The 25,144-nt window shown below is 32.5% G+C and overlaps 4 protein-coding genes across 7 annotated transcripts; 1 reads left to right on the top strand and 3 right to left on the bottom strand.

Annotated features, from left to right (window-relative positions):
- Positions 1–9,437: 9,437 nt before the first annotated feature.
- On the bottom strand, positions 9,438–14,704 carry LOC120637113 (protein Mo25). 3 transcript variants are annotated; one of them, XM_039908767.1, is made up of 7 exons: positions 14,649–14,704; positions 13,965–14,150; positions 13,319–13,435; positions 12,712–12,854; positions 11,594–11,762; positions 10,107–10,376; positions 9,438–9,623 (listed from the first exon to the last, which is right to left on the bottom strand). In XM_039908767.1, exons 2-7 carry the CDS (start codon positions 14,091–14,093, stop codon positions 9,444–9,446), a joined length of 1,008 nt encoding a protein of 335 aa, XP_039764701.1. In that variant the 5' UTR covers positions 14,094–14,150; positions 14,649–14,704; the 3' UTR covers positions 9,438–9,443. The 3 variants fall into 3 exon arrangements, with proteins under 3 accessions (XP_039764701.1, XP_039764700.1, XP_039764699.1); XM_039908766.1 differs by lacking the exon at positions 14,649–14,704 and adding an exon at positions 14,287–14,612; XM_039908765.1 differs by lacking the exon at positions 14,649–14,704 and adding an exon at positions 14,373–14,612.
- Positions 14,705–15,692: 988 nt separating this feature from the next.
- LOC120637474 (lysine--tRNA ligase) lies at positions 15,693–22,388 on the top strand. Of its 2 annotated transcripts, none has more exons than XM_039909339.1 (8): positions 15,693–15,901; positions 16,091–16,463; positions 16,780–17,031; positions 17,389–17,781; positions 18,273–18,455; positions 18,806–18,966; positions 20,592–20,832; positions 21,898–22,386. In XM_039909339.1, exons 1-8 carry the CDS (start codon positions 15,867–15,869, stop codon positions 21,994–21,996), a joined length of 1,737 nt encoding a protein of 578 aa, XP_039765273.1. In that variant the 5' UTR covers positions 15,693–15,866; the 3' UTR covers positions 21,997–22,386. The 2 variants fall into 2 exon arrangements, with proteins under 2 accessions (XP_039765273.1, XP_039765271.1); XM_039909337.1 differs by having other exon boundaries at positions 15,886–16,021; positions 21,898–22,388.
- A 1,066-nt stretch (positions 22,389–23,454) lies between these two features.
- LOC120636974 lies at positions 23,455–23,772 on the bottom strand. Its single transcript, XM_039908552.1, has one exon. It carries the CDS (start codon positions 23,770–23,772, stop codon positions 23,455–23,457), a length of 318 nt encoding a protein of 105 aa, XP_039764486.1.
- A 119-nt stretch (positions 23,773–23,891) lies between these two features.
- On the bottom strand, positions 23,892–25,118 carry LOC120637476 (deubiquitinase OTUD6B). The gene has a single exon (XM_039909340.1). It carries the CDS (start codon positions 24,790–24,792, stop codon positions 23,950–23,952), a length of 843 nt encoding a protein of 280 aa, XP_039765274.1. The 5' UTR covers positions 24,793–25,118; the 3' UTR covers positions 23,892–23,949.
- Positions 25,119–25,144: the final 26 nt, after the last annotated feature.

The following is a 25,144-nucleotide window of genomic DNA, read 5'->3' as shown; positions in this document are numbered from 1 at the left end:
TGACTGCTTAGCGGAACAGTATTTGAGGGATCTAGGTAGCTATGCAGTTCTTATGCAGACCGTGTTTGTAGACACCAACAAGGCAGAGCAAATCTGTAAGTTTACTTGTACCAAAGTTTCCAATATTTCTTAATGGAGTGAATAAAATAAATGTAAGGATTCCATTCAACTTGTAAGACGGACATACGTGGCAATTTTTTCTTTGGTTGTCCTTAATTTCTTATGCCTGTTTCTCTACAACCTAAGCAATAGATTGTCAAATAAAATAGCTGATGTAGTTGAACGTCAACTAATTGAGATGTAAAACCCTGATTTTTGTGTCGCTACAAATGGCTTAGCTTCATTTTATACCAAAATGGTAACTTTATATAATTTATGACCAATAGACAAAAAGCCAATTGATCTATTATCTATTCCTGTCAGTAACTCATTTAACATATTCATAGATTATTTACTTGAAAAATACATGAAAGAAAAATAGAAAAATAATAATATTTGAAAGAAAATCCTATCTATGTGCTACAAATATGACTCGTAAATAATTGTGTGAAATATGCCATGCCTTTACGTAAACCTTTAAGCATTGATTACTGACAAAGCATCTTTAAAAATACAGTGATTCAGGTTGTTTTTCCTTTTTTTTACTTTAAATGGAATTCCAACTGAGAAACACGCAAACTTTTGTGCATTTAAAATAATATGAAGCCATATTAATCAATTTAACAAAATTCTAAATTAACATGCTTGATTAGGTAAATATGCAATGTCTTTTGTAAAGAAACTTTTAACTAAATTAATTTAATAGATCTTTAAGTAGGTATGGTTATACTTTTCCGCGGAGTACGTTGTGAAAAGGATTAAGAAGGCACTACGTTAGAATTGTCAATTCAGTGTAAACAAAGGCCAACGATACGAGATATTGGAAACAAACTTTGGACATATTTGCGTGCCAGAGAAAGAGTGTAGTATGTGTGGCCTCTTACTCGCGCAATAACATCAAACTCATGGCAATGGCCTTCTTTAGTAAGTTTTGTTTAAAATCGAAATAATCTGGCACTAAATTTTATATATAAAGTTAATCATAAGAATGTTTCAATGATAAGCATTGTGTTAAGAAATAATATTGCATAATATCTTATAGGAATTATATTTTGTGTGTAATATTATTAATATACAAGGAAACTTTTTTTTCGTCTAACAACGGCGACCTAGATATTGCGTGCATTATATAATAACAGGTGGTGAAAAATCGATGAGTAAGAAACAACCTACAGCTACTGCAATGGACGCGGTACGGCGGCGTTGTCTAACGTTGTTCCGGTTATTTATTTTAGCGTAAGAGGTAGCAATTTAAAATTATATAATTTTTAAGCACTGTTGTAGCAAACTAAGCACATTTTAAATATTGCCTCTAGGTTCCTTAGATCGATTATATATTAAGGGTGCTGCCGATGTTAAACGAATATCAAAGTCGCCATGTGTTAGGGGCTATCCTTTAATCACGGGAGCTTTGAAGACCACTTATACCACCCATATATCATGAGGTCAGGCTATCCCTCCTTCCCTCTAAGAGCATCTCATGTATTTAAAACTGTTTTAATAATAAATCATCTAAACATTCTGAACAACCCAAAATATTTTACTGAATTAAATGTAATGTTTAAGCATTCTAATGAAGAACACGAGTGATTTATATCTGATTTTTTGACTCACTGTTCATAACTCAACCGATTGAAGGACGACCCCTGAACAAAAATGTACATTGTCTGTTGTAAAATTTCTCATGGCCATAGTATAGTTTTCCAAATTAGCGTTAGTGTGCTTATTTTAATTGATCTCCTTATATCGTGCGGATTTAATATAAGCTTTGTAATATTATAGCGATAACTCTTCCCAAGATTTTGTCAATGCTCTCTTATCTCTCGTATGCTACATTTATTGTGCATGGCATTTTGACTATGCATTGATGAAATTGAAATTGAAAATGACTATGAAATTGTTGTTTGATGGTGTTTTATCTTTTGCGAAAATACAAAAGACCCTAGCAGGCCTCCATACAAAAGTTATCGCAAATATTAATTGTTCTAAATTGATTTATCTACATCTGAAACTAATCAACATAAACATATATAAAACTTTTGTTAAAAGAAACTTTAATATGTTGTTTATATTTAGTAGTAGATATTGGTGAGATAAAGTAAGATCCAACTTAGTTTAGGACTTAGAATCGGTTCATAAATTTTGGATGAAGGCATGCCCAGTGAAGGCCACCTTAAATTTGACATGCAAAAAGTATCATTGAATATGAATTTAAAGTGAAAATAATGATTTTATTTATTCTACTAAAAACCGTATTCAGAATAATCCCATTAAAAAAGATATGAACTGACTGAAGAGATTCCGAGAATCTCTGTTAGGTCCGATTGACTTATAATTGGTGTACTTTGATCGTGTTTCCAAGACATGCTAACCTTGAGCTTTTGTTGCATCTATAAAATCTTCGGGGCACCAAGATGTAGCGTATTCTCATAATATCCACGAGATAATTAGCTCTACTATATCTACTATTATATAATTACTTTAAATCCCGCAGGATCGTTTCCTTGGTTATTTCTTGGGATCAAAAGTATCCTATACGTAAAAGAGATCGGCGGAGTTGTTTAGCCGAGCATAGGAAACAAACACAAATAACAAACTAACACATACACTTTCGCATTTATAATATTGGTAGTTATAGATTAAAAATAATGGTTTAAAATAAAGGACTCAAAAAATATTTCCTATCCAGATTCAAGTTTTTTTTACTTTTGTATACTTGGGCCAGCAGAATCTGAGGTGTCAAAAGCTGATATTACAAAGAAAAAGTACAAATTAATGCTCTCAACCTTTGTTCACACAAACGTACGGGTATATGTTATATATGTATAAAATGTTATATTCTATATAACGTGGAAATATCACGAATTTCAAAGTTTGTGGTTTACGACAAATTCGGGGTTTTTTTTCCGTCGCTAGTCTTGGGAAGAGGTATGTGTACCTAATATTAATTCTAACTACTTGTAGATAAGCAGTAAGAGTTTTCACCCCCTGTATACATTTGAAATTCAATCCATTTATCACAATGCCCACTTATAGTATTCACAAATTATCCACTCATAATTTTCATTGATCTCAAACAAAAACTAGATTCATATTCGTAAAAGGAGAAATAGTGAAACATTATTAGTTATCCAAAATAACGTAGGAAAAACCACATTTGCATAGAGGATGTTCTGCTACATTATTAGGCTTTAAGTCTTCTATAAGCAATCATCCATGTTATTTATTATTTCAGATACAGCCTGATAAGCTCTGTAGAAAGTATTTCATCATCATCATCATCATGAGCCCATTTCAGTCGACTGGACTCTCCCTGGACCTCTTCATTAGCACCCCTTCTTGGTCTATTGCGGGTGAGCTGCATCCAGTTCTTCCATGCTGCGTGGATGATATAATCCATCGAGCTGGTAGTCGGCCCATGCTTTTGTCCGGTGCGCAGTTACCAATCCAGAATGACTCCGTTCCACCGTCGAACCCCCCTACGACATTCTCTCGATCCAAGGGTCTCCATCTGTGTCAGCGAATCAAGATTTTGGATTTTTTTACTTCATATACTTGGATCGGGAGAATCATAAAATTGTTCATATTTAAAAAAAAAAAAGTATAAATTAAAGCTCTTAACCTTTGTTCACACAAACATAAGTTGTATATTATTTATTACTAGCTGTTGCCCGCGACTTCGTCTGCGTTTGATTTTGTTTTTTCATGTTGCATTAAATTTAGTTGCAGTTCTTAAAAAAATTAAAGTATTCAGTATCGCTAAGCCTTAAATGAGAAGTTTGCTGCTATCCGCTGAGGAGTTCTGTTCTCTATCTCCAACCAAAGTTTGGGGAAAATTAAACACATATTATAATATAGAGGTTAGCTACGAAAATAATTATTTAAATTGGTTATAATTTGTCGGAGTTATAGTGTAACATCGTCAAGCACTTTCATCCCCTCTCATCAGTAATATAGGATAAAAAGTATCCTATATTACTTCTAACACTTCCAAGAATATGTGTACAAAGTTTCATGAGGATCGGTTAAGTGGTTTTTGCGTGAAAGCGCAACAAACAAACTTACATTGACATTTATAATATTAGTAGGGATATGGGAAAAAATTGCGTTATTCCGTCGTGATTTTAGTACTTTATATAATTGTAGGTATGTCATTCTAATCTCATACCTACTTACCTATATATTAATAACGTTCTCTAAGTATCCTTTTAAATGCTACACTAGAAAAATTGGTATTTGGCAGAATAAATATTTAATTACTTCAAAAACATTAATGTAATATCGAATTGCGTTTATGGATCTAGTTTTTAATAGTACATTATCAATAGATTCTTATACAAATTTGACTGGTTTTTTTAACGTGTAAGAGTTATTTAAACTGCGAATAAACTATAGCATAGTAACCAATCAGGAAGGACGTTTGAAATAAAACTTGTAATATTAAGATAAAATTTAAAAAAATAGGCTAATATTTATCTTTATCTTCGTTCCGCCAATACATTTTTTTTGTATAAAATAAATATTGCGCTTGCTAAATTATTACTTATTTCTTATTACTTATTTTTGAGTAACTATGTACCTGTCCATCATTTCACTACATTTCACTACATTTTAAAGAAACATTCATCAATGACTTATGAACTGATGTGGGCTCATTAGGCTTAACCTACATTACGCTGCGCTTCTATATTGGACACAAGCGTATGAAACCATATCACTTAAGTGAATTCGTAGATTAACTAAAATGGTTCCAAACATCAGAGCTGTTTTATACAATAAGTAACGCCTAATCGAAGGAGATTTCTGGGCATAAATAAACCGTTCACCAATAGTTATCACCAAAGAGTTGGTGAAAAGTTATATGAATACAGTTACACCCGTAGTATGAGTTTAGTTATACACTTGCAATCCGTGATGATATGATTAAAGAAACATGGGGTCCCTCGTTTATAGAAATCTATTTGCAAAGTACGCAGTTCAGTCTGCATCTATGTGTTAGGCAAGACTCGTGGGTTCAATCCTTTCTGATAGCTACTACGTTTTAGTAAAAATTTATTCAATAATTATACAAATAGAAATACACCCAATAACCTTCCTGAATACATGGGCTATCATACGCAAGCATATTTGTATACAACCATTGAGTGCATGACATGAGCGCGTTCAAAAAAACAAACACTTCAACTATTGTACAGTAATAGTATGTTCTCTGAACTAATTTAAGGGAGTTTTCGTATAAATGTATAGCTTTTATGTATCGCGGTACTCCTACTTTGAATGAAAATAGATTTAAAAAACACTGCCATCTTTTATCAGTCTTACTGCTTTTAGCATATTGAGTCTTGGGGTGTTTAAAAAATATGTGTTGAAATACATCCGTTGACACACTACAACATTTAGGTATAATATTTTTAGGTTTTCTATTATTTATTTTAGTTCTTACATATGTAACTAGTTCCATATTTTGTGTTAAAATTGGTTCTTCCATTTATTAGTAATTTATTATACCTGCATGTTTAGTATTTCTGATTTGTTCATTTCGTAATTTTTCTGGCTTAATATTTTATACACAGATACATTTACCTACCCACCCATTTTTTTAAAGGCTTCGATTATACAAACAATTAAAAAAATTAGGTCAAAATTTTTAATAATGAATATAGTGATTTAAAAAACCTTTCGTTTGGAAAAATGCTTGGTTACAATATAAAAAAACGTTCTGTTCTATCTAAAGCATTTTTTTTAAATTCTGTTTATCTATGTAAAAGAAGATTTATACGATAGGTCTCCTACCTAACTCTTTTATGAAGTAAATAAAATGTGTAAACCAAAATTATGATAGTTATTAGGTACCTCCCTGATTCCTTTCTTTACAATCAGACCTTATATTTAATTTATGATAATTATGACAAACTAGACGGCGTTGACAGGGCGTTACGTTAATCTGCTCTGACAATTTTGTATGGAGTTGTCCAATCGTGAGAACCCATACAAAGAACATCAGTGTAATATTTTGATTTATGCACAATGCTTAGGAATAACCTTTTAGTACCGACAAAAAGATGTGATATCAAAGTAATGAAATGAATGTTTTGGCTGTGTTGGCCAAAAATTGGCGCACATTGCCGAACCTATTTTTTTTTCAAATTTAAAATGCGTATTAGCAGTAAATTTATCTTACGTACCTTAAATCAGACTCTTATGTTAACGTCATTTTCAGAACGTCGTTGTTCTTGTAGTTAGTATGTGCAGATCACGAAGTCCCGGGTTCTATTCATAAATCTGTCCGAAATGTGTATGCCTGCCTCGAAGAGCACGTTAAACGTTCCCGCAGGGTGATTACGTATCTCACGACAGGCGTAAATACTGCAAACATTGCTGCTTAACGTCACTGTTGTATTTCTTTTGTATGCAAAAGTGAAGTTTGACAGCAACGATCGTGAGATTTACCCTGTAGCAAGCCTGTTGTGTCATACGTAATCACCCCTTTTATTAAAAGTAGATGAGACGATATGAAAGTAAATAAAGTATAGGTGGCTAAAAAACAAACCGAGTCTAGTGTAGACATCGCTATAATTTATTTTTCTTGAAAAACTAAGTTCTTTAGAAAATCTGACCCTCTAAAATGACCAAAAATCCACTTTTATTACTGCTTCGTTCAGAGGACTCCTGGGATAAAAGTAATTGAATCGGTTCAGTTTTGGTGAAGAAAGTAGGGAAATAAGAAACGTCGATCTGGTCAAGTGATATAGGTAAAATCAGTCTGAGAAGAAAGGCTCAGCGCGACGGCAATAGTTTTTTCAAATATCTATTTATCATACTTGTCGCAGCTATACAATCCTAATCCGATATACCCGGGTCTTTACAATGAAATCTTTTTAACATAGCTCAGATTAGTTTACTCTGCCATAATTTTTAACAATTCCTATTGATAATTGAGGTGGTCAACCCTTTTAAATAATTCTAACAATTGATTAAGTGAATTAATGTAACTAACAAATGGCTCGAATTTTATTAACCCACATATTATTTTTAATAAGTACCCTAATACGCATCTATTTCACTTATCTAATTGATTCAACACGACATCTCGTAACGGTCTGCAACGCAAGGCAGTTTAGGTGGGCTTTATAGTCCAGTTTTAATGTGTCACTATTAGAGCGCATAAAACGTTTCACCTTCTTTTTGCTTGCATCCATTGCGTACCAATATCAGAATTTAAATATTTACACATTATTTTTTGAATTTCTTAATGCCTAAGGGGTATTTACGAAGAGTGCTTATAATTAAATATATTAATTAAGTTGCTTAATTAGTTTAAATATTTATACAAACATATTTCTTCAGTTAACAAAAAACCATGTTACGTTTTTTTTTGCTTTTTATATATTCTTATGTATAGTATATATTATTGTGATATGAAAAAAATACTTCTAAAACATAGGTATGTATAGTAAACAGTAAGTTGAGGTGTACAGTGATTCCCTAATAAAATTTTAATAGTAGAAATGGCAGTTTTAATTATTAATAAATAGTTTCTGAAAAATCTTATCTATATCTATGTTAATAATAAAACAAGAAAATAATGATACAAAAATTTTATTCAGTTTCAAAAATGTAATTTATTGCATTTATGACGCTGACAAAATAAAATAAACTGTAATGGAACAAATAAATTTCGACAATACATACAAATTGTGGCAAATACTATTACATTGTTTTAAGCACTTTTGAAAACGATTTCAAAGTAACAGAAAATATGGAACAATATTACTATCGCGTAATAAATAATCAATACTGACAATATATAAAATATATTTCCTTCATATTCAACAATCTATACTTCTGATAATGTGAGTACAAAACAAACAAAAATAAGATGTCATATTTACAAGTCTTTAGATCTCGACTTTCCGATTTTCGATTCTGTTGTGATATTCAATAGTTCGTAGGCTAATGTTATAAAATATAGGTACTATTTCCATTGTGACTTAGGAACTGTCACTACTTAAACTGGTCATAAAAGCTAATAAATCGGTTTTAACTTACAAAAAGTTATAAGTGAAACCATTAAAATAACACTAATTCCTACAAATATTTATTTAAAAAAAAAAAATTGTTATTTTGCTCGTAGCCCAAATACACTTTCATTCCCTGACTCTTCACAGACAGAATATAAAATCCACTAGAATTACGCTCCAACTAAGGTCTGGAATTCAGAGTGGAATTGTCTCAATGCCACATGAAACCGATGAGAGATAACAGAAGGTCGATTGTGTAACAAAGTACCTATGATGTTTTATGTAAAACAGCTTATTCGAATTGAATTTAATGAGTTCATAGATGCTTGATTTAGATTTCGTTAATTTTTCAAAAGGGAAGGCCAAAACGCGGCATCTATCCTGCGTCCTTAAAGATTTGCGTCCAGCGTGCAACCAAACAAGAACTGCACGTTCGAGCAAGTGTTATTATTGGTCGAACGTCGAACGCAAACATGGCAGTACAATATTGGCTCCGGTGAAATCAAGGAATCGTTTTTGAGTATGAAAATCAAGTATTTTCATACTTAGACGTACCCATCAGGGTAAAATAGATTATATTAGCTTCAAATTTGCCTATAATTCTTTTGTTTGGACTTTTATCAGAACGTTTGTAAAACAAATTCAGAAATACAGGATTACTTGGCGCTACAGATTTTGATACGCGAAAACGACTCCTCGATCGACGAGCAAATCTTGCACTAAGGTGTGGCCGTGTTTGGTTGCATTTTCGTTTGAATTCAATTTACTTAGGAAATTTATTAGATTTTTTTGTTAGATCTAATAAGTTAGTGTAAAAATTTACATTATCTTTGTTTTTAAACTATTTGCCACTTTTAGATCTTCATTAAATGGACAGTATATTACAATATGAAATGCCTATGAACATGTATGAACAGATGTACCTATATACCTAATATATATTAACGATCCAAGCTTACACAATCGCCCTACAGATCAATATAATCACCGGTATTCGACCTGGACCCTGATTCTCTATAGAATTGAAATCAACACTGCACACGAGATCCATTTTGTGACGTAACCTTCAAATTCATACAAAGCTGACCATTTTTACGTCACAAATTGTGATGTTTACGCTTAGAATGTAATTTGTGTAGAGAATTAGAGTTATGTTTGATAGACGCGTTACATTTTGTTCTCCCTTGTTGCAACTTGCCAACCCTATCTCATCGCGATACAATACCCTCTGGTGACTTAGAAGCGTTTAAATATAATAGCATCTATAACTAACTTCTTTTGAGGAGGAAGTGGCGAATTTAATAAAATGCAATAAAATAAATGTTAGTGTTCTAATGGCTTGAGCTCTTTGATTTGCTTTATTAGGTAAGCTTTCTCGTCGTTAAACTGTTCGTCCTCGGAACGATCTGTGTGGAACTTGGTTAGGAAGTCTACCAACTTGTCCTGATTTCTTAACAGAATGTCCAGAATTGGTTTTGGTTTATTTGGGTTGGCTACGAACACCTGCAAAGGAAACAGTTAAAATAGCAAAATAACTTAACATAAATATTTTAAACGTTAAAAATAAATTATTGAAACGTAAAAACTAACCCTTTCGAATGATACCTATCCCTTTAGCGTTGATATTTTTTTTGTAAATGAATATATTTTTTACTCGTATAATAATAGCATGGTAGGTTTTATATGATGTCTGTAATTCATAATCTCTACACTGAACCAAAACATTCTAACTTGTCCATTTTGTATAGAAATTATATCAACATCATAATTATAAACCCCCTACTGGCCCGCTACAAAGCAAGGGTTTGATAGACATCCCACGCCTTTGAGAACATTACGGAGGACTCTGAGGAATTCAGGTTTCCTTTCAGTTAATACAAGAAATAAAAATATGAAGTGAAGCTGAAGTCAATATTCATTAGATAACATTTATTGTACCTGCTGCAGAATGGTTGTACATAATAAAAATGAATAATTTGAAATTACCTTAAAAACATGGAAGGCCTCAAATTGTATATTACGGGATTTCTCTTTTAACATATTCATCATCAGCTTAAGGTTATCAGGGTTTGTGATGTAGCGTGTCATTATAGAAAAGTTGTGTCTATCAAGTAGCAATTCTCCTAGCAACTTGAGACTCTGCCGTCGCGTAACGTAGTTTTCAGAGTTCAGTAATCGCTGATAATGGCTAAACACCTTATCGTAATTGGCTTCTAAAAACTCGGCGCATAATATTTTATGACGAGTTAATAATTCCTGGAACAGAATTATGACAGTTATTTATAAACTTCCAACCATCAATATATATAGAAATATGTATATATAGAAATATGTATAATAGATGTGATGTTATCAATAATAGAATAGTATTATGTGTATAATGTTTTCGTCACAGTTTTTATTGAAAACCAAGTTCTTACTCACAAATTGGGAGCCTATTTTTGTTAGTTTGCTGGTAAATAAGGTATCTCAAAATCCGCAAAAGCAAGTGAGTGAATATATTATTTTAAGCCAGAAAGTTACTGATAACTATCAAAAAAAACTAACTGGTCTTCTTTTCAGCTAGATTTTCTATAGAATTACTTTGCTATGGTGTTACATTATTGAAGAAGCAGAAACTGAATCAATATAGGTCTATAAGGTCTAGATGGTTTTACCAAGAAATAGAGACAAAAATATATAATTCATCCATTTAATTTTAAAAATAGAATAACCGCAGACTAAAAGTCTCAAACTTGGATTTCAGCAGGCATAGTATAATCCTTCCAAGCACTTAATTAGCAATAGAATTATACAAATGTGGAATGCCTTGCCTAAAGATGTTGTGGCTGCAGTATCACTGAATCAGTTTAAGAATAGACTGGACAAAAGACAAAAAGCGAAAAGCTAGTCTACTATATAATAATAACAATTTAAAGGTTTTACAATGTTCCTAATATGGCTATAAGAGTAACTAAACAATTATGTATGTGTGCGTGTGTGTTGTTGTTAAATAAATAAATAAAATATATCATCATCATGCTCATTCTATATTTGCTCCACGGCTGGGCTCAGGCCACGCACAAAGCAAGGAAGTAGAAATCAGATCCTCGACTTTAATTCAATGCTTGTTTGAAAACTAAACTAAATTTGTAATTCTTAAACTAATACTATTTTATTATGTTTGCTGTAGGAAAATGATAAATAACATTGCATTTAAACCAGCTAAGTTAATGTTAACATTGTAATTATTTGTTTTTGAATCTATTGATCTAAATTAATTCTTTATTTTCCTCTATTTCTAGTATAAAAGAACTACACCCAGGCTCGGTTTATCAAATCGTTTCTATTAAAATATTCCGATTGAATAATAATACAGATAAATTAAAAGAAGGAAAAAAGAATCAATTTTTTTTTTTGTGACTAGTTAAACATAAAATAACAAAAGGAAATAGTAACAAAAAATAGCAAAAGGAAATAAAAAATGTACCAACCTTAAAAGTAGAAAAGGCATCTGAGGCAATATCAAAAGTTGATACTTCTACATAACGAAAGAAATTGTAAAAGTCATCTGAATACAACATTATCTTAGCTAGGGCTTCATATCTAGCACATTCCCGCAACATAGTACCACAATTCGAGGCTATTTCCTGATGTTCATATCTGCGAGGAAATGTTGATTAAATTAAACAAAACAAATATACATTAATTATATAAAGTATTAAAGTTTAATTGACAAGGAACAAAATTTGAACTTAAAGTTAATTTGTGATAACAGTTATATGTCACACCACAAACCTCATCTAATTGGAGACAATAATATAAAGATTGGACCCACCTTGCAGCTCCAAAACGGGTTGGCTTTATCTTTTGAGAAACTTTAAATTTTGGGTAGCAACTATTATCAAGTATTAATTTATATACTATTATTAGTTATAATTTAGGAAACAGACAACTTAACAAGATGTCCTCAACATTAAGAAAAGCTGCAGGCCTAATTCTGACTCTTTATTTGTTACCAACCTAGTTACAAAAATTAATAGCAATTACTTGACTTGCTTCATCCTGGTGTAGTCTAAGTACATCAACAGCCTAGGATGGAAAGAACCCACTAATTATCATGTACACAAACATTAATTACCTTGTTTGTTGAGTTATTAGCATTTTTACTACAAAGTACAAGCACACAGGTTAGATTCCCAGGTAGGGCTATAACATTTTAAGTAATGAATTTTCGAACAAGAATTTCTCAATATCAGCCAAGAAAATGTATAATGATGTTATCCATTCCCGTGTTTTGCAAAGCATGTCAATCCATCTGCCTTGGTTATTATAATGAACATGGGGAGCCTTTACTGCTGAATCAGTGTAACCGACAAATAAAATTTTTTACAGCTTAAAAAATATTTAAATAAGGCTTTGTTTGTAAAATTTTTATTTATTGGTAATGTAATTTGGCAGTAAAGGCTTGATGTGTTTCTCTTTACATGCAGTGGAGTTGTGTGGTCTAAATCCTTCTCTAGTATGGGAGAGGATGCTTGTGTCCAGTAATGGGACATGACTGAAACCTTGACTGAGGATTATGATGATGATAGCATAAATTGAATCTTACCCTGACATCAAGGTGAATAAGATCTCTGGCTTGGTACATATGTACTCCACTGTTGGGGACCGGGTGCCGATTTGACGTCTCAGAACATTATTGAACACTTGGGCCACATCCTTTTTCCCTTCAAAGTCAATGCGGTTCAAATTCTATACAAAAATAAAATAAGTAAATATTATTGATTATGTTTATTATCTATTAGTTTGTTTCAAATAAAGATAGTTTATTTGTTAGTTTTATAGGCTACATAACATCACACTATGACCATGTTAATGTCATGTTTGGCCCATTTAATTGGGAGTCCCCAGGTTTTGATTCACACTAAAAGCAACTACGAAACAGTACTTATTATTTCAAAATTGGCTTGTAGCTAATCTGGTGGAAGTCTTAGGCCACAGGTATCAATGTACAACCAAAATGATCAGCAGTAAATGAGTTTGGCAAACTACTAGACTCAACCTTCCAGGTTAGAGTTGAAGTGAAACCGATTAGCAGATATACCATGCTATTTCCAGATTAGAGCTCGAGTCAGAGTTGGTACTGTATACTACACATACAGTGAGATAACAGTCAACAAATCACTCATCAATTAATAAAATAAAAAATATATTACTTGAATCAATAGAAGGAGAAGATTTGTGTTGTACAGCTCCTGTGCCAACTGAGCTACAATGATGTCCGTTTGTGGTTCCGCATCAGATGTACCATAAAGCATATTCTTGATCAAAACCTGTGTCAGAAAATGTTAAGACTAAATGCAAACAATGATGCAAGTAAATTAAACTGTACAATAGCACTTTTGAAGTATACACAACTGTGAAGATCCTTAAATGTTGACAGCCATTAATTTTTGTTCCCAGCCATTCATTGCAGTATAAGTTCAAAAAATCCTAAGCGTGTATTATTTATAATTAATAAATCTTTTGACATGCATTAATTAATGAAAATTTTTGTTCTGTTGATACAGAATTGTAGAACAACCACTCTGTCTAATCTACAGGTTTGAGCATGAACCGCTAGATGTTCTGCAATACATAATGAAGAACCACCGTGCACCATAGCAAAGTTGAAATTATTAGATCATAATTTTTTTTATTTCAGACAATAATGTTATTCTAAGGTACAATAGAATATAAAGACATAATTTACTAGCTGCATACTGACTGCATGTTTTTCAATAATTGTTTTAAAATATGTCACAACACTATTGTAATCTGTCAAAAGTAGTATTGTAAGGTGCTGAAAGTGTAATCACGTACCAAATTCTTGCTCACATCTTCTTGAGCTTTCTCTGCTTTCTTATCACCTCTTTCTAGCGCAGTTACAGCATCTTTTAAAGATCGCACTAACTCCGCAGGGCTCTTTTGAGACTTACCAAAAAGAGGCATAGTATTTGAGTTACTTTCGCGATGATCTTCGAAACGATCGTCTACATAAGATAGCACCTGCAATAAACGGCTTCATACAATAACAAAAACAGACTATTGCAAGATCACAGCAGCAAGTACATGCACTCGACGTTCGCGAGAATGCAAGAGAAATAAAAGTGAGATTTGATTATGTTTAAGAACGGTAGCCAACCTGGCACACTATCTCTAAAGGATAAATATATTTAGTGGTAGCTCTATTATCCCTGTAAATCGTTAGGAAAACGGAATTTCACTCACTGTCTAATTAATAAAATAAAATCGTATCAAGCGACACAGAACACAGGCAGACGAAACGAACACGAACAGCTGTGATGTCGATAGAAATATTGCCATTACTTTAAAATCGATTGCCCGATACGATACGTTTTCTTGCTATTGTTAGTTTAGTTATTGCATTTCGAAAAAGAATATCATGGTATTAAAATTTTACAGTCGTAATGTCACAATATTATAACTTCACATAGTATTTTTAAGCAGGTAGGTGCTGACAATACTGTTGTAAACAACTAGTACCTTTTTAAATCCTTAGAAAACTGGGAAACCCCTTAGAATGAGAATGGCAATTGTCAAATCATGTCAAATGATTAATATATTTTTTTTGTGGGCCTCTAAGCCATAAACAAGAATTAAATTGAATTTGTGGGCCCCGTCAATTTCAATTTATTTTCTGAGGATACTCTGTGACATCTATGCTACAAAAAACCAATATTTTTGAAAGGCCTTAAAAGACTTGAATCCATGGCTGTAAAATAAATTTAAAAAAAAACAATGTAGGATTCTTCAGTAGTATGGAGGGTAGAGGTAAGGAGAGTCATCTGTGTATATGAAAAAGTGTCGTCAAAATGTATTAAATTAGGATGGCACCACATTTGCATCAGGGTAACTCTTAAAAGAAGCGCCAAATATAAATATTGTTAGAGTAGGCTTGAAAAATAAACAAGGAACACAATATTTTGTACAACGTAAGTTGTTGAAATTCTCAATAATTAACTACTTTAGTCGATAATGACATTAAATTTTTTAACTCGGCATACTTCAATTCATCTACGATTGCTACATTCATACCATACCCTGAGCATCCACCAGCGCCATTGTGGAGGATTTTTGAACTGTTATTTAGCGCAACAACTGGACACTTTTTCAACTTTTCTCCCATATAAGATGACTCTCCTTACCTCTACCCTCCATACCCTTGCGGTATGAAAGTATTATAATGTGATAATGCTACTTTTTGTTTTTCAAACAGATTGTTTCTTTAATTTACCAGCTAGTAAACAGCATTTTGAAGATCGTTTGAAAGTTTTTTTATTTCTGAAAGTAAGGTATTAAAATCCGCATAGTTCTATTCATAACGAACCTTAAAACTTTTTGTTAAAAACAGTCCCGAAGTGTTTGGAATAGAGAGCAAAAGTTTCCTTGGGAAAATCTCAATTCTCAGTATAAAATTGTAATTTTACTAATTACGCAGATGGTAAGTAAAATCCCTCAAAGACTGGAACCCAGCTCCGTAATTGACATTTGACAATGACTGTACGACTATTGACATTTGACACTAATGTGTCATGTCGCTAAATATAACCTCAAAATTGGAACTTTATTAATAAATTTCATCATTCACATTTTACTTCACTATTCATGAACGTGTCGTTTAGACCAACTTGCAATCCACGTAACATTTTGCAGTTAACTAACTACTACAAGTATTAAACGAAACACAAATATTTCAGAAAAATGACTGAAGCGGCTAGCGAGAAACTATCCAAGAAGTGAGTATTGTGTGACCAATCAAACAATATGCTATTTTCAAGGAGTATCACGGCTTTGCCTGTGTTGGCCCACACGAACTTAAAACAATTCATGAAATATTCTTCAGCCTTGAACTCACGGTTGGTTTAGTTCCTTACAGTTATTGTGTTAAAGTGGATATTTGATTTTATAAAATAATAATTTTACAGTGAATTAAAACGACGCCTGAAAGCTGAACAAAAATTAAAGGAGAAAGCTGAAAAAGTTGCTCAACAACCAGCTGAAAGTAGTGAGAAGAAATCTAGTAAAGCTGAAGAAGAAATTAGTCCAAATGAATACTACAAACTTCGTACAACCGCAATTGCTGCTCTTAAAAATGGATCTAAAGATGACCATCCATACCCTCATAAGTTTACTGTTACTATTTCACTTGAAGAGTTCATTGAAAAGTATAATAATCTGAACAGTGGGGATGTATTAGAGAACACAACAGTATCTGTGGCTGGCAGAGTCCATTCAATCAGAGAATCTGGTGCCAAGCTTATATTTTATGACTTAAGAGGTGAAGGTGTGAAAATTCAGGTATGTTTATATAAAACTGTGTGCTGTGGTCATATATATGGTCCTAGGTTTGATCAACAAGGGCAATGTGGGAATTATAAACATCTGAACTTTCAAACATGCTAGATTGCTCAATTTTTTTCAAATAGTGAAATGCTTCTATTTACTTATTTCTATGCAAAAGATCTATAAACAGATAAGCAGCTAATTAAATTATAATAACTTAACTTATTAAAATTTTTAGAACTGATGGAAAAACACTGTATGATGAAATAGAATATTTTTTCATCATACAATGTTTTCTTGAAATCAACACTATATGGAAAAAATGTTTTAGGTGATGGCCAATGCCAAGATGTATGAATCTGAAGAGAAATTTGTTACGGACACAGATAAACTGAGAAGAGGCGATATTATTGGCTGTGTGGGGCATCCAGGTAAGACCAAGAAGGGAGAGCTCTCTGTCATACCCAAAACAGTCAAACTACTGTCCCCATGTCTACATATGATGCCACACCTTCATTTTGGTCTGAAGGACAAAGAGACCAGATTCAGAAAAAGATATTTAGATCTCATTTTAAACGACAAGGTAATAAAAAAATCTATTAATTACTCACCAATAGAATATTACTTGTATCTAAACGTAAGATATTGTGTAATTGCAGTTAAAATTTTTGTTTACAAAGCTGATAAGACATTGTGAAAAGTAAATAGTTATTGTTTAATTTTATGAATTTATTTCATTTAAATTTTCATACCAGTTCTGTTGAACCATGTTTATAGAACTATAAGAGAATGTTTTAAAAAAATTAAACCATCATAATTAACATTTTGACAGTGATTGTACAAGAAATCTGTAAAATTAAAAAAACACTCAATTTCTACCTTTAGTTTACGATTTGCCAACCAAATGGCATCATTGTTATAAAATAAGTATTTATTCCAGGTTAGACAAATATTCTATACAAGAGCAAAAATCATTTCCTATGTTAGGCGTTTCTTTGACAACATGGGATTCCTGGAAATAGAAACACCAATGATGAACATGATTCCGGGTGGAGCCACCGCAAAACCCTTCATAACCCACCACAATGATTTAGACATGGACTTGTACATGAGAATAGCTCCAGAGCTCTATCACAAAATGTTAGTAGTTGGGGGTTTGGATCGCGTTTATGAAATTGGGAGACAGTTTAGGAATGAAGGCATTGATTTGACTCACAACCCAGAGTTTACCACTTGTGAGTTCTATATGGCATATGCTGACTACAATGATGTAATCGCCATAACTGAGACATTGCTTTCAGGCATGGTTAAAAGTATTCACGGCACTTACAAGGTAAGCAGTACTTTATCTTTTAAAGTGTGTACAAGTACATGTACTAGTCATCCTTACAAACAAGAAGTCACTCCCCTATCATGTTATTTGATAAGATTTAGAAAAAGTTTTTGGATTTTTATTAATTAATAAAATTATCATCTATTGTATTGAAATTCTTAAAAGCCTATAGTTAGCCATATTGTTATTAAAGTTGTTTCTCTTAAAGCAGCTATCTAGAACATACTTAGTATTTTTGTATTGTATTGTAAAATGATACAAATCTATGGTGTAAAACTAATGAGTAAAAAGAAATTATGATATAATACAGTAGAAATAGACAGTTTAAAAGTCAGCAAATAATATTAAGCTGTTGCTGTTTATAAATAACTAATGTTTTGTTTTTCGATACAACTGATACTGATGAACGATGGCATATAAAAATGATATATTTTCTAAATATATAATCGACTTTGTTTTATTTAGAAATTAAAAAAAAAAAACATTTACAGATTAAATACCATCCAGATGGGCCAGATGGTGAGGAAGTAGAAATTGATTTTACACCACCGTTTGCTAGGGTGCCCATGATTTCAACATTAGAGAAGGAACTAAAAGTAAAGTTGCCACCAGCAGACCAGTTGGATACACCAGAAGCCAACGCTATACTTAGTAAATTATGTGAGAAACATGAGGTATGTAAACAAACACTGTAAAAGCAGTTGAAAAACTGTAAAAAATAAAATAGCACTCCACTCAAGTACTAATAAATAAAAACTAATGACTTAAAGCCTAAAGACCTTTTATGTGACACAACTTTTTCACCAACTAACCTTATTTCTGCTGTAAAGTTTGAAGATATTATAAGTACAAATACAAATTCATAATTGAAAGTTAACAACGTTGCTAGTTCATGTTCTTTTTTAAGCATTTGCAGATACTGAATCCTATTATTAAAATTGTATTTATTATTCCTTCAACAGACTTAATTTGAGATACACAATGATATTCTATAAATATTTTAAAAGTATACTTTTTATTTTAGGTTGAATGCCCTCCACCTAGAACAACAGCAAGACTCTTGGATAAACTTGTTGGAGAGTTTCTAGAAGAGAAATGCATTAATCCTACTTTCATTTTAGACCACCCACAGATTATGAGTCCCTTGTCTAAATACCACAGGGATGTTCCTGGGCTTACAGAAAGGTAATAATAACTATAAGAATAATTTTATTGAGTACTGTTTGTTCCCCGGAATTTGACTGCTGTTTCCTATAAGCTTTCCGTGCAAATTTCCGCTATCCTATAGAATATACCCCAACCCACAGCGCCAACTTGCCCCCCTACTTATTTTAAGTATGCCCTTACCATCGAATTGAAAAAAGTTTTTTTTTAATTGGACTGATAACTCTACTAAAGTTATCATTCCTCAAAAATTGGTCTGCTAAATGATTTCTCAAATTCGAGTAGTTTTGGTAGTTCTAGCCTTTTTAATATAGAATTGAAATTTTCAAAATAATATTAACAAAAGTGCTCAATATATTATCAAGTGAGCCCTAAATTAGAGTTTTTTATTTAATTTCATTTATTAGTGCTCACCCTCATTTAAACTAATGTCATAAGGAGTACGATTTGTGGGTTTTTTTCTTTATTTGTAAACTTTTAAATACTTTTAATGAAATGAATTTTTTAATTGTTTCACGTTTAGAAAGCTATTTTAAAGCTCATTAAATTTTAGCCAGAGTAAACAAGGGAAACAGCTTGCTTGTCTGTTCAGGACCCGGTTGGTTTTTCTCTACGGAATTTCCGAATCTTAAGTTTAATAACATTTATTATATTATGATCGTTTTAATTAATGAGACTTTTCTGATAACTTTTGATGCCTGGGTTTTCTAATAATCACAGTGTATAAAACTGATTATTAGAAATCCCAGATGTCAATAGTAGTGTATGTAGTATGTACTCATTAATAAAAGCATACCTAATTATTGTGATATGCATTTTATTCTTAGTATTATATGAATACGCAACTTTAATGATATAAATTGCACATTGTTATTATACTTAAAAGATAACAATGTTATCAACTCAGGTTTATCATATTTTAAGTTGTGTGTTTAATATTCAAGTATGTATCATATTAATGTGACTTAGCTTACGACAAATATAAATTTTATACATCCATTAGTAGTTTACCCTTGTCGCTTTAATTTGTAACAAGTTCATAGCAATAAAATCTTGCCCGCACATCTATAATAGCAAGTAAGGAATAATGGTACCTAAATATCTTTGCATCCCAGCGCCGCAAAACAGTACTGGAAAACAATGGAATAATTGTTTCGACGATAAATACTTGGTTTTTGGCATATCTTTTTCAACTTATAAGTTTATGAAGTACTCACTGTTTTACTGCACGGTGATTTTACAATTAATCAATTCAAATAATAATTATCGAAAACACAATTGAAACAATGCATTTTTAAGTGCTCAACATTATTTCCCATACTGTAACAGAATTTCGGTGAAGCAAAATCACAACATTTTATCAATCTAAAAACTCAAACACGCTTAATATAATACAGCCGATTATATATAAAGTATTAGTTAGTGTAATATGTGCATTTACATGCAGGTACACAGGCGCTACATAATCCGCGCCACTAGTCTGTCGCATTACATACATACGAACATGTCGAGGTCATCGGTGACGCGAACCTATTAGTTTTTCCCCTGCCAAAATAGCTCACCGCAGAAAAGGAATTTAATCACTGCAATAATTGTAGTTATTCTTAGCTTTTTATCCATTTCAAACTTTATATTTCTTGTAACAGATTTGAACTGTTTGTTATGAAGAAAGAAATTTGCAACGCATATACAGAGTTGAACGATCCAGCAATACAGAGGGAACGTTTTGAACAACAAGCCAAGGACCGTGCGGCTGGTGACGACGAAGCACCACCGACTGATGAAGCATTCTGCACTGCCCTTGAGTATGGGTTACCACCTACTGGTGGATGGGGCTTGGGAGTTGATCGTCTGACGATGTTTTTGACAGACTCCAATAATATAAAAGTAAGGTTTTTTTTATTTTTTTTTCTTTTATTACAAATTATCCCTTGACTGCAATCTCATCAGTTCCGTTTGTAAATGAAAATGCAGTCTAAGATGGTATTTGACTAACCTATTAGGGTATTGCAGTTATATTAAACCTTTACCCCTAATCGGTTTCTACACGACATGGCACCGGAACGATAAATCGCTCAGCCGCACGTCTTTGTAGGTAGACTGGTAATTGGCCACAGACCATAAAAACTTCAGAAATCATGAATTCTCAAATTGCCCAGCGCTCACTGCTGGGTCTACTTGGATTTACTTTGCGGAATGCCATATATACAATGAACAAGTAGTAGGTGAGCTTTCTGCCAGAGCTTGTCCAGGGAAGTACTACCGCTTAGCTTATTTCTGCGCCCAAGCAACAATGCTGCGTTCCGGTCGTGAGGGCGTGTTAAGGGCGTGGTTTCCGGTGTAATTTCAAGCACATGAGACTGAACAGTTACGCATTAGTTTGATGGGCGCACGCAGATTTATAGTGGACATTGGACATTGAATAGAAGCAGACATTAATTTGCGGTAATCCATGATAAATTATGAAGATTAAGCTTAATTTGATATACTCCGCGAAAAGCATGACAATCTGTATGGTGTTATTTATAATTCTTCAATTTTTATACTCCACACCAAACAAATTTTCGGCGATGTACCCTCTACGCACGTTTCACTCCGAAACCGGAGCATCCTCAGGAGATGTATGACGACTTTACAATGAATAATTGTTAAGTCAACATAATTTTTCATAATATTTTTGGTGGACGTCTTCCTTGCATTCCCTGCGAAGTGTTGCTCTGTTATAGGCGATCGTTTTCCAACAACACAACATGTAAATAAAGTAAAATCATCAATCACTTTCTACTTTGATGCCAGCTGTGTAAAAGAATACAAATCAACAAAATCAATTTACTTGAAGCACAATGTGATTTAATCTTACAAATTATAAAAATAAGAATATGGGTGTATTAGGAGTTATAAATTTTTCATAAAATATTATTTATTTATAAATGGCCTGTTTTTTATTCTTAGGAGGTACTGCTGTTCCCTGCAATGAAGCCCGACGATCCAAACAAACATCTTAAAGAGGAATCTACGTCGACTGAAACACCAGCTCAAAATGGAGCATAACGTTAGAAACACATTACAATAACAACACCCGTAATCTTGATGTGCTGCGATACGACCTTACGTCGCCATGGCTAAGCAATATAATTAACGCTGCCCACACACACAACCATGTTAACTGTCAAGCCTGTAGCAGACATGAAGCGGTATCCATTAAATTTGACAGTGTATGGCGGTTATTGTGCATGACAACTTTTCTTAAAGCCAAAATCGAATTTATGATTTTGCCACCTTGATCAAGTATATAACATTCACTTGAACCTGTCAATCTTGACAATAAAACATGCCAGATCAGGTGAGGTGTTGAACGTGTTTCTACCACAAGTGTTACAAACACCTTTAATTTTAAATGAAATACATACAAAGTGTTTATATCTGTATTAAATAAAAGTATTTATTAATACAATTTTTTGTTACTTTATTGCAGTAGGTATATTCTTTCCTATAAACATAATACCTTTAAAATATTGACTAGTTTTATCGGGTCTAACTTTTGAAAAAACTAAACCAACTTTGATGGAACCTTCATTATTAGCACATTGTTACTATATAATGTGGTGGAGTTAAGTCGCTAAGCACAAGACAGTAAAATTTGGAATAGGGAATCTGAGTACTTTTCAGTATGTGTTTTAAATCATTAATAGTGCTTAAATATATCTATAAAAATATTTTGTAGCATTGAATGCAACAAAAACAGACTTTTAAAATGCTGTGTTAACAGTCACATTAAACTGTGTTATTTCATCTGTGGGTAAATAAAGTGCTTTTTAAAATCTTGTAAATAATGGAATTGGACAGAAGATTATATCAGTGGTGTTTATTACAGCAAAGTATTTCTGTCACTATGTCAAATAAAATATCCATAATGATCCACTAAATAAGAGAAATATAAAGTTGATTATAATAATTATTATTTCAAAAAAATATTAATTGGACAATTGTTGCATATCATACATTATAGATATTTTTTTTATTACTATCAGATTACCTATTCCACACAAAAGCCCTATGATGGAGGTGTTAACAATAATTAAGATGCAAACTTAAAAGGCCTAAAATGTGTGTTGAAGGACTTTGTCTTCATAATAGTCAAATTTGCAGTTATAGCTTAAAAAGGTTTTATTTGATACAACCCATGTTGTAGTAGTATAGAAAAGATTATGAGAGTATAAAATTTTTAATTTACACTGACATAGTAAAACTATGTTTGCCTTAAGCGTTTTGCTAGTTATTTAAAGTCTTAACAGTGTCAGTCTTTATTAATAGACATTAGACAAAGTAATCTTGTACATTTAAATGCAATTGTATTTTAATAATTACACATAAAATAATAAATAAAAATAAATAAAAATAGCCTTTATTCTCTGACTAAATACATTTTTGCTTATACACTACTAGTTACTAAATCTATTATTTAATTTAGTTATATTTATTCCTAAAAAAATTGTAACACCAGCGTGCTTAGTCAGGCTGTCCTTGGACATAGGCCTCCTCTAGAATACTCCAGTGTGCTCTGTCTCTGGCTATTCTGCGCCATCCTTTTGGCAGGTCACCTTCCCACCTTTTTTGTGGCCGTCCTTTTTTCCTCTTGCCATCTCTAGGGTACCAAGATATAATTTCTTTAGTCCATTTTTCTTTTGAGGATCTAACTACATGGCCAGTCCAGCGCCATTTTAGCCTCTTAATCTTTCTGGGGACATCCGTTACTCCTGTGGCCTTCCTAATTTTCCTTATGCTCCACTTGTCTTTCAGCTTAATATTCAACATGCTCCTTTCCATTCTATGTTGGCATACTTTAAGCTTCTGTTGGTGAGCTTTCGTTAATCCCCAGGTTTGACATCCATAAGTGAGGATTGGGATTGTATTCTACACATGTTATATACCTTGGATTTGGTTGGCATTGGAAAATTACACATAGTTTACTGAAATAGTTGTGTACAGACTAAGTTAAAATTACTAATCCTCTAGTAAAAGTTCAGTTGAGTTGTAATGTTCACCTAAACTGAACATGTATCTATGGTATGTAATGATTAACGGAGTGCCAGAAAACTCAGCCCCTTGTTCTATTGCCACAGGTCCAGCTGCTTGTATTACTGTTATAGGGCATTTAAGACAATTTGATAATGCACGTATCTCTATGTGGCCACCCCATTCTTTGGTATTAGTTATTTTATTACAATACGTTTCAAATTCAACATCTGTCAAATTTAGACCAGTGTCTGGATGACACATAAACTGCATATATTCTTCTTTATTCTCTCGAATGTTCATTGCCACATCGTTCCTTAAATCATCAACAGATTTTATCCTATTATGTTTAGTTTCTAATTGATGACTAACTGCTCGATACAAACAGTCTCCATCTGAGGGTATTGAATATACCTTCAACTTCCTTTCTCTTAACCTAGCAGACATTTCTTGATTTTCTATATTCCTAGGACCGTGAAGATTCTCTTTTTCTTGTAGAACAATCTCTTTTTCACGATCTTTTTCTTGTTGCAATTTTTTGTTTCTGCGCTTTTGAGCTTTCGAAACTTTTTGTTTGGTAGTATCGTTGTCTACTTCTTCATCGTTTGCTTCTGGCTCGACTGGCTCTCTGCAAATACCATTTTGCTGCTCATCATTTTCTTTTCTATGACGCTCTTCTAAATCTGATTCTAATCTAACGATCTCTGCAGTTAGTTCTTTCTTTTTAGTCTTATCATTTTTCGCTGTCTTTTTTAAAGCCTGAATTTGAGCCTGTAATTCCTTTTTTTCCTTTTTATGCCTAAGTTCTAAAAGATTTATTTCATCGTCCATTATAACAAGAAAGATGTACCTTCGGCTTCCTTTGTTTTTTGCAGTTACTTATGCGGTAAATCATCAATTAGAAAAAGAGTACTTATTTGGTGTTGACTGTTGATTTATTGGGAAAATTAAAACAAGTAAAATTAAAGTTTTTTTTTGAGGTTATATATCGGTTTTTTTTTTTATTCCGCTCGGAACTGGTCTCAGATTTACGGCTCTGAACTTTGGTATTTTAAACCTAAAAATGGCTAAAGCCACTATATACGATCTGTTTTACATAATTTTATTATGTTTTTAAGTGCAGTAAGAATTAAGAAATTAACAAGTGCAACCAAAACGCCTCAACTCATCAAGGTGACAAGGA

The sequence above is a fragment of the Pararge aegeria genome, chromosome 3, assembly GCF_905163445.1.
Source record: "Pararge aegeria chromosome 3, ilParAegt1.1, whole genome shotgun sequence".
NCBI classification, from domain to species: domain Eukaryota; kingdom Metazoa; phylum Arthropoda; class Insecta; order Lepidoptera; family Nymphalidae; genus Pararge; species Pararge aegeria.
This window is presented reverse-complemented; position numbering and strand designations above follow the sequence as displayed.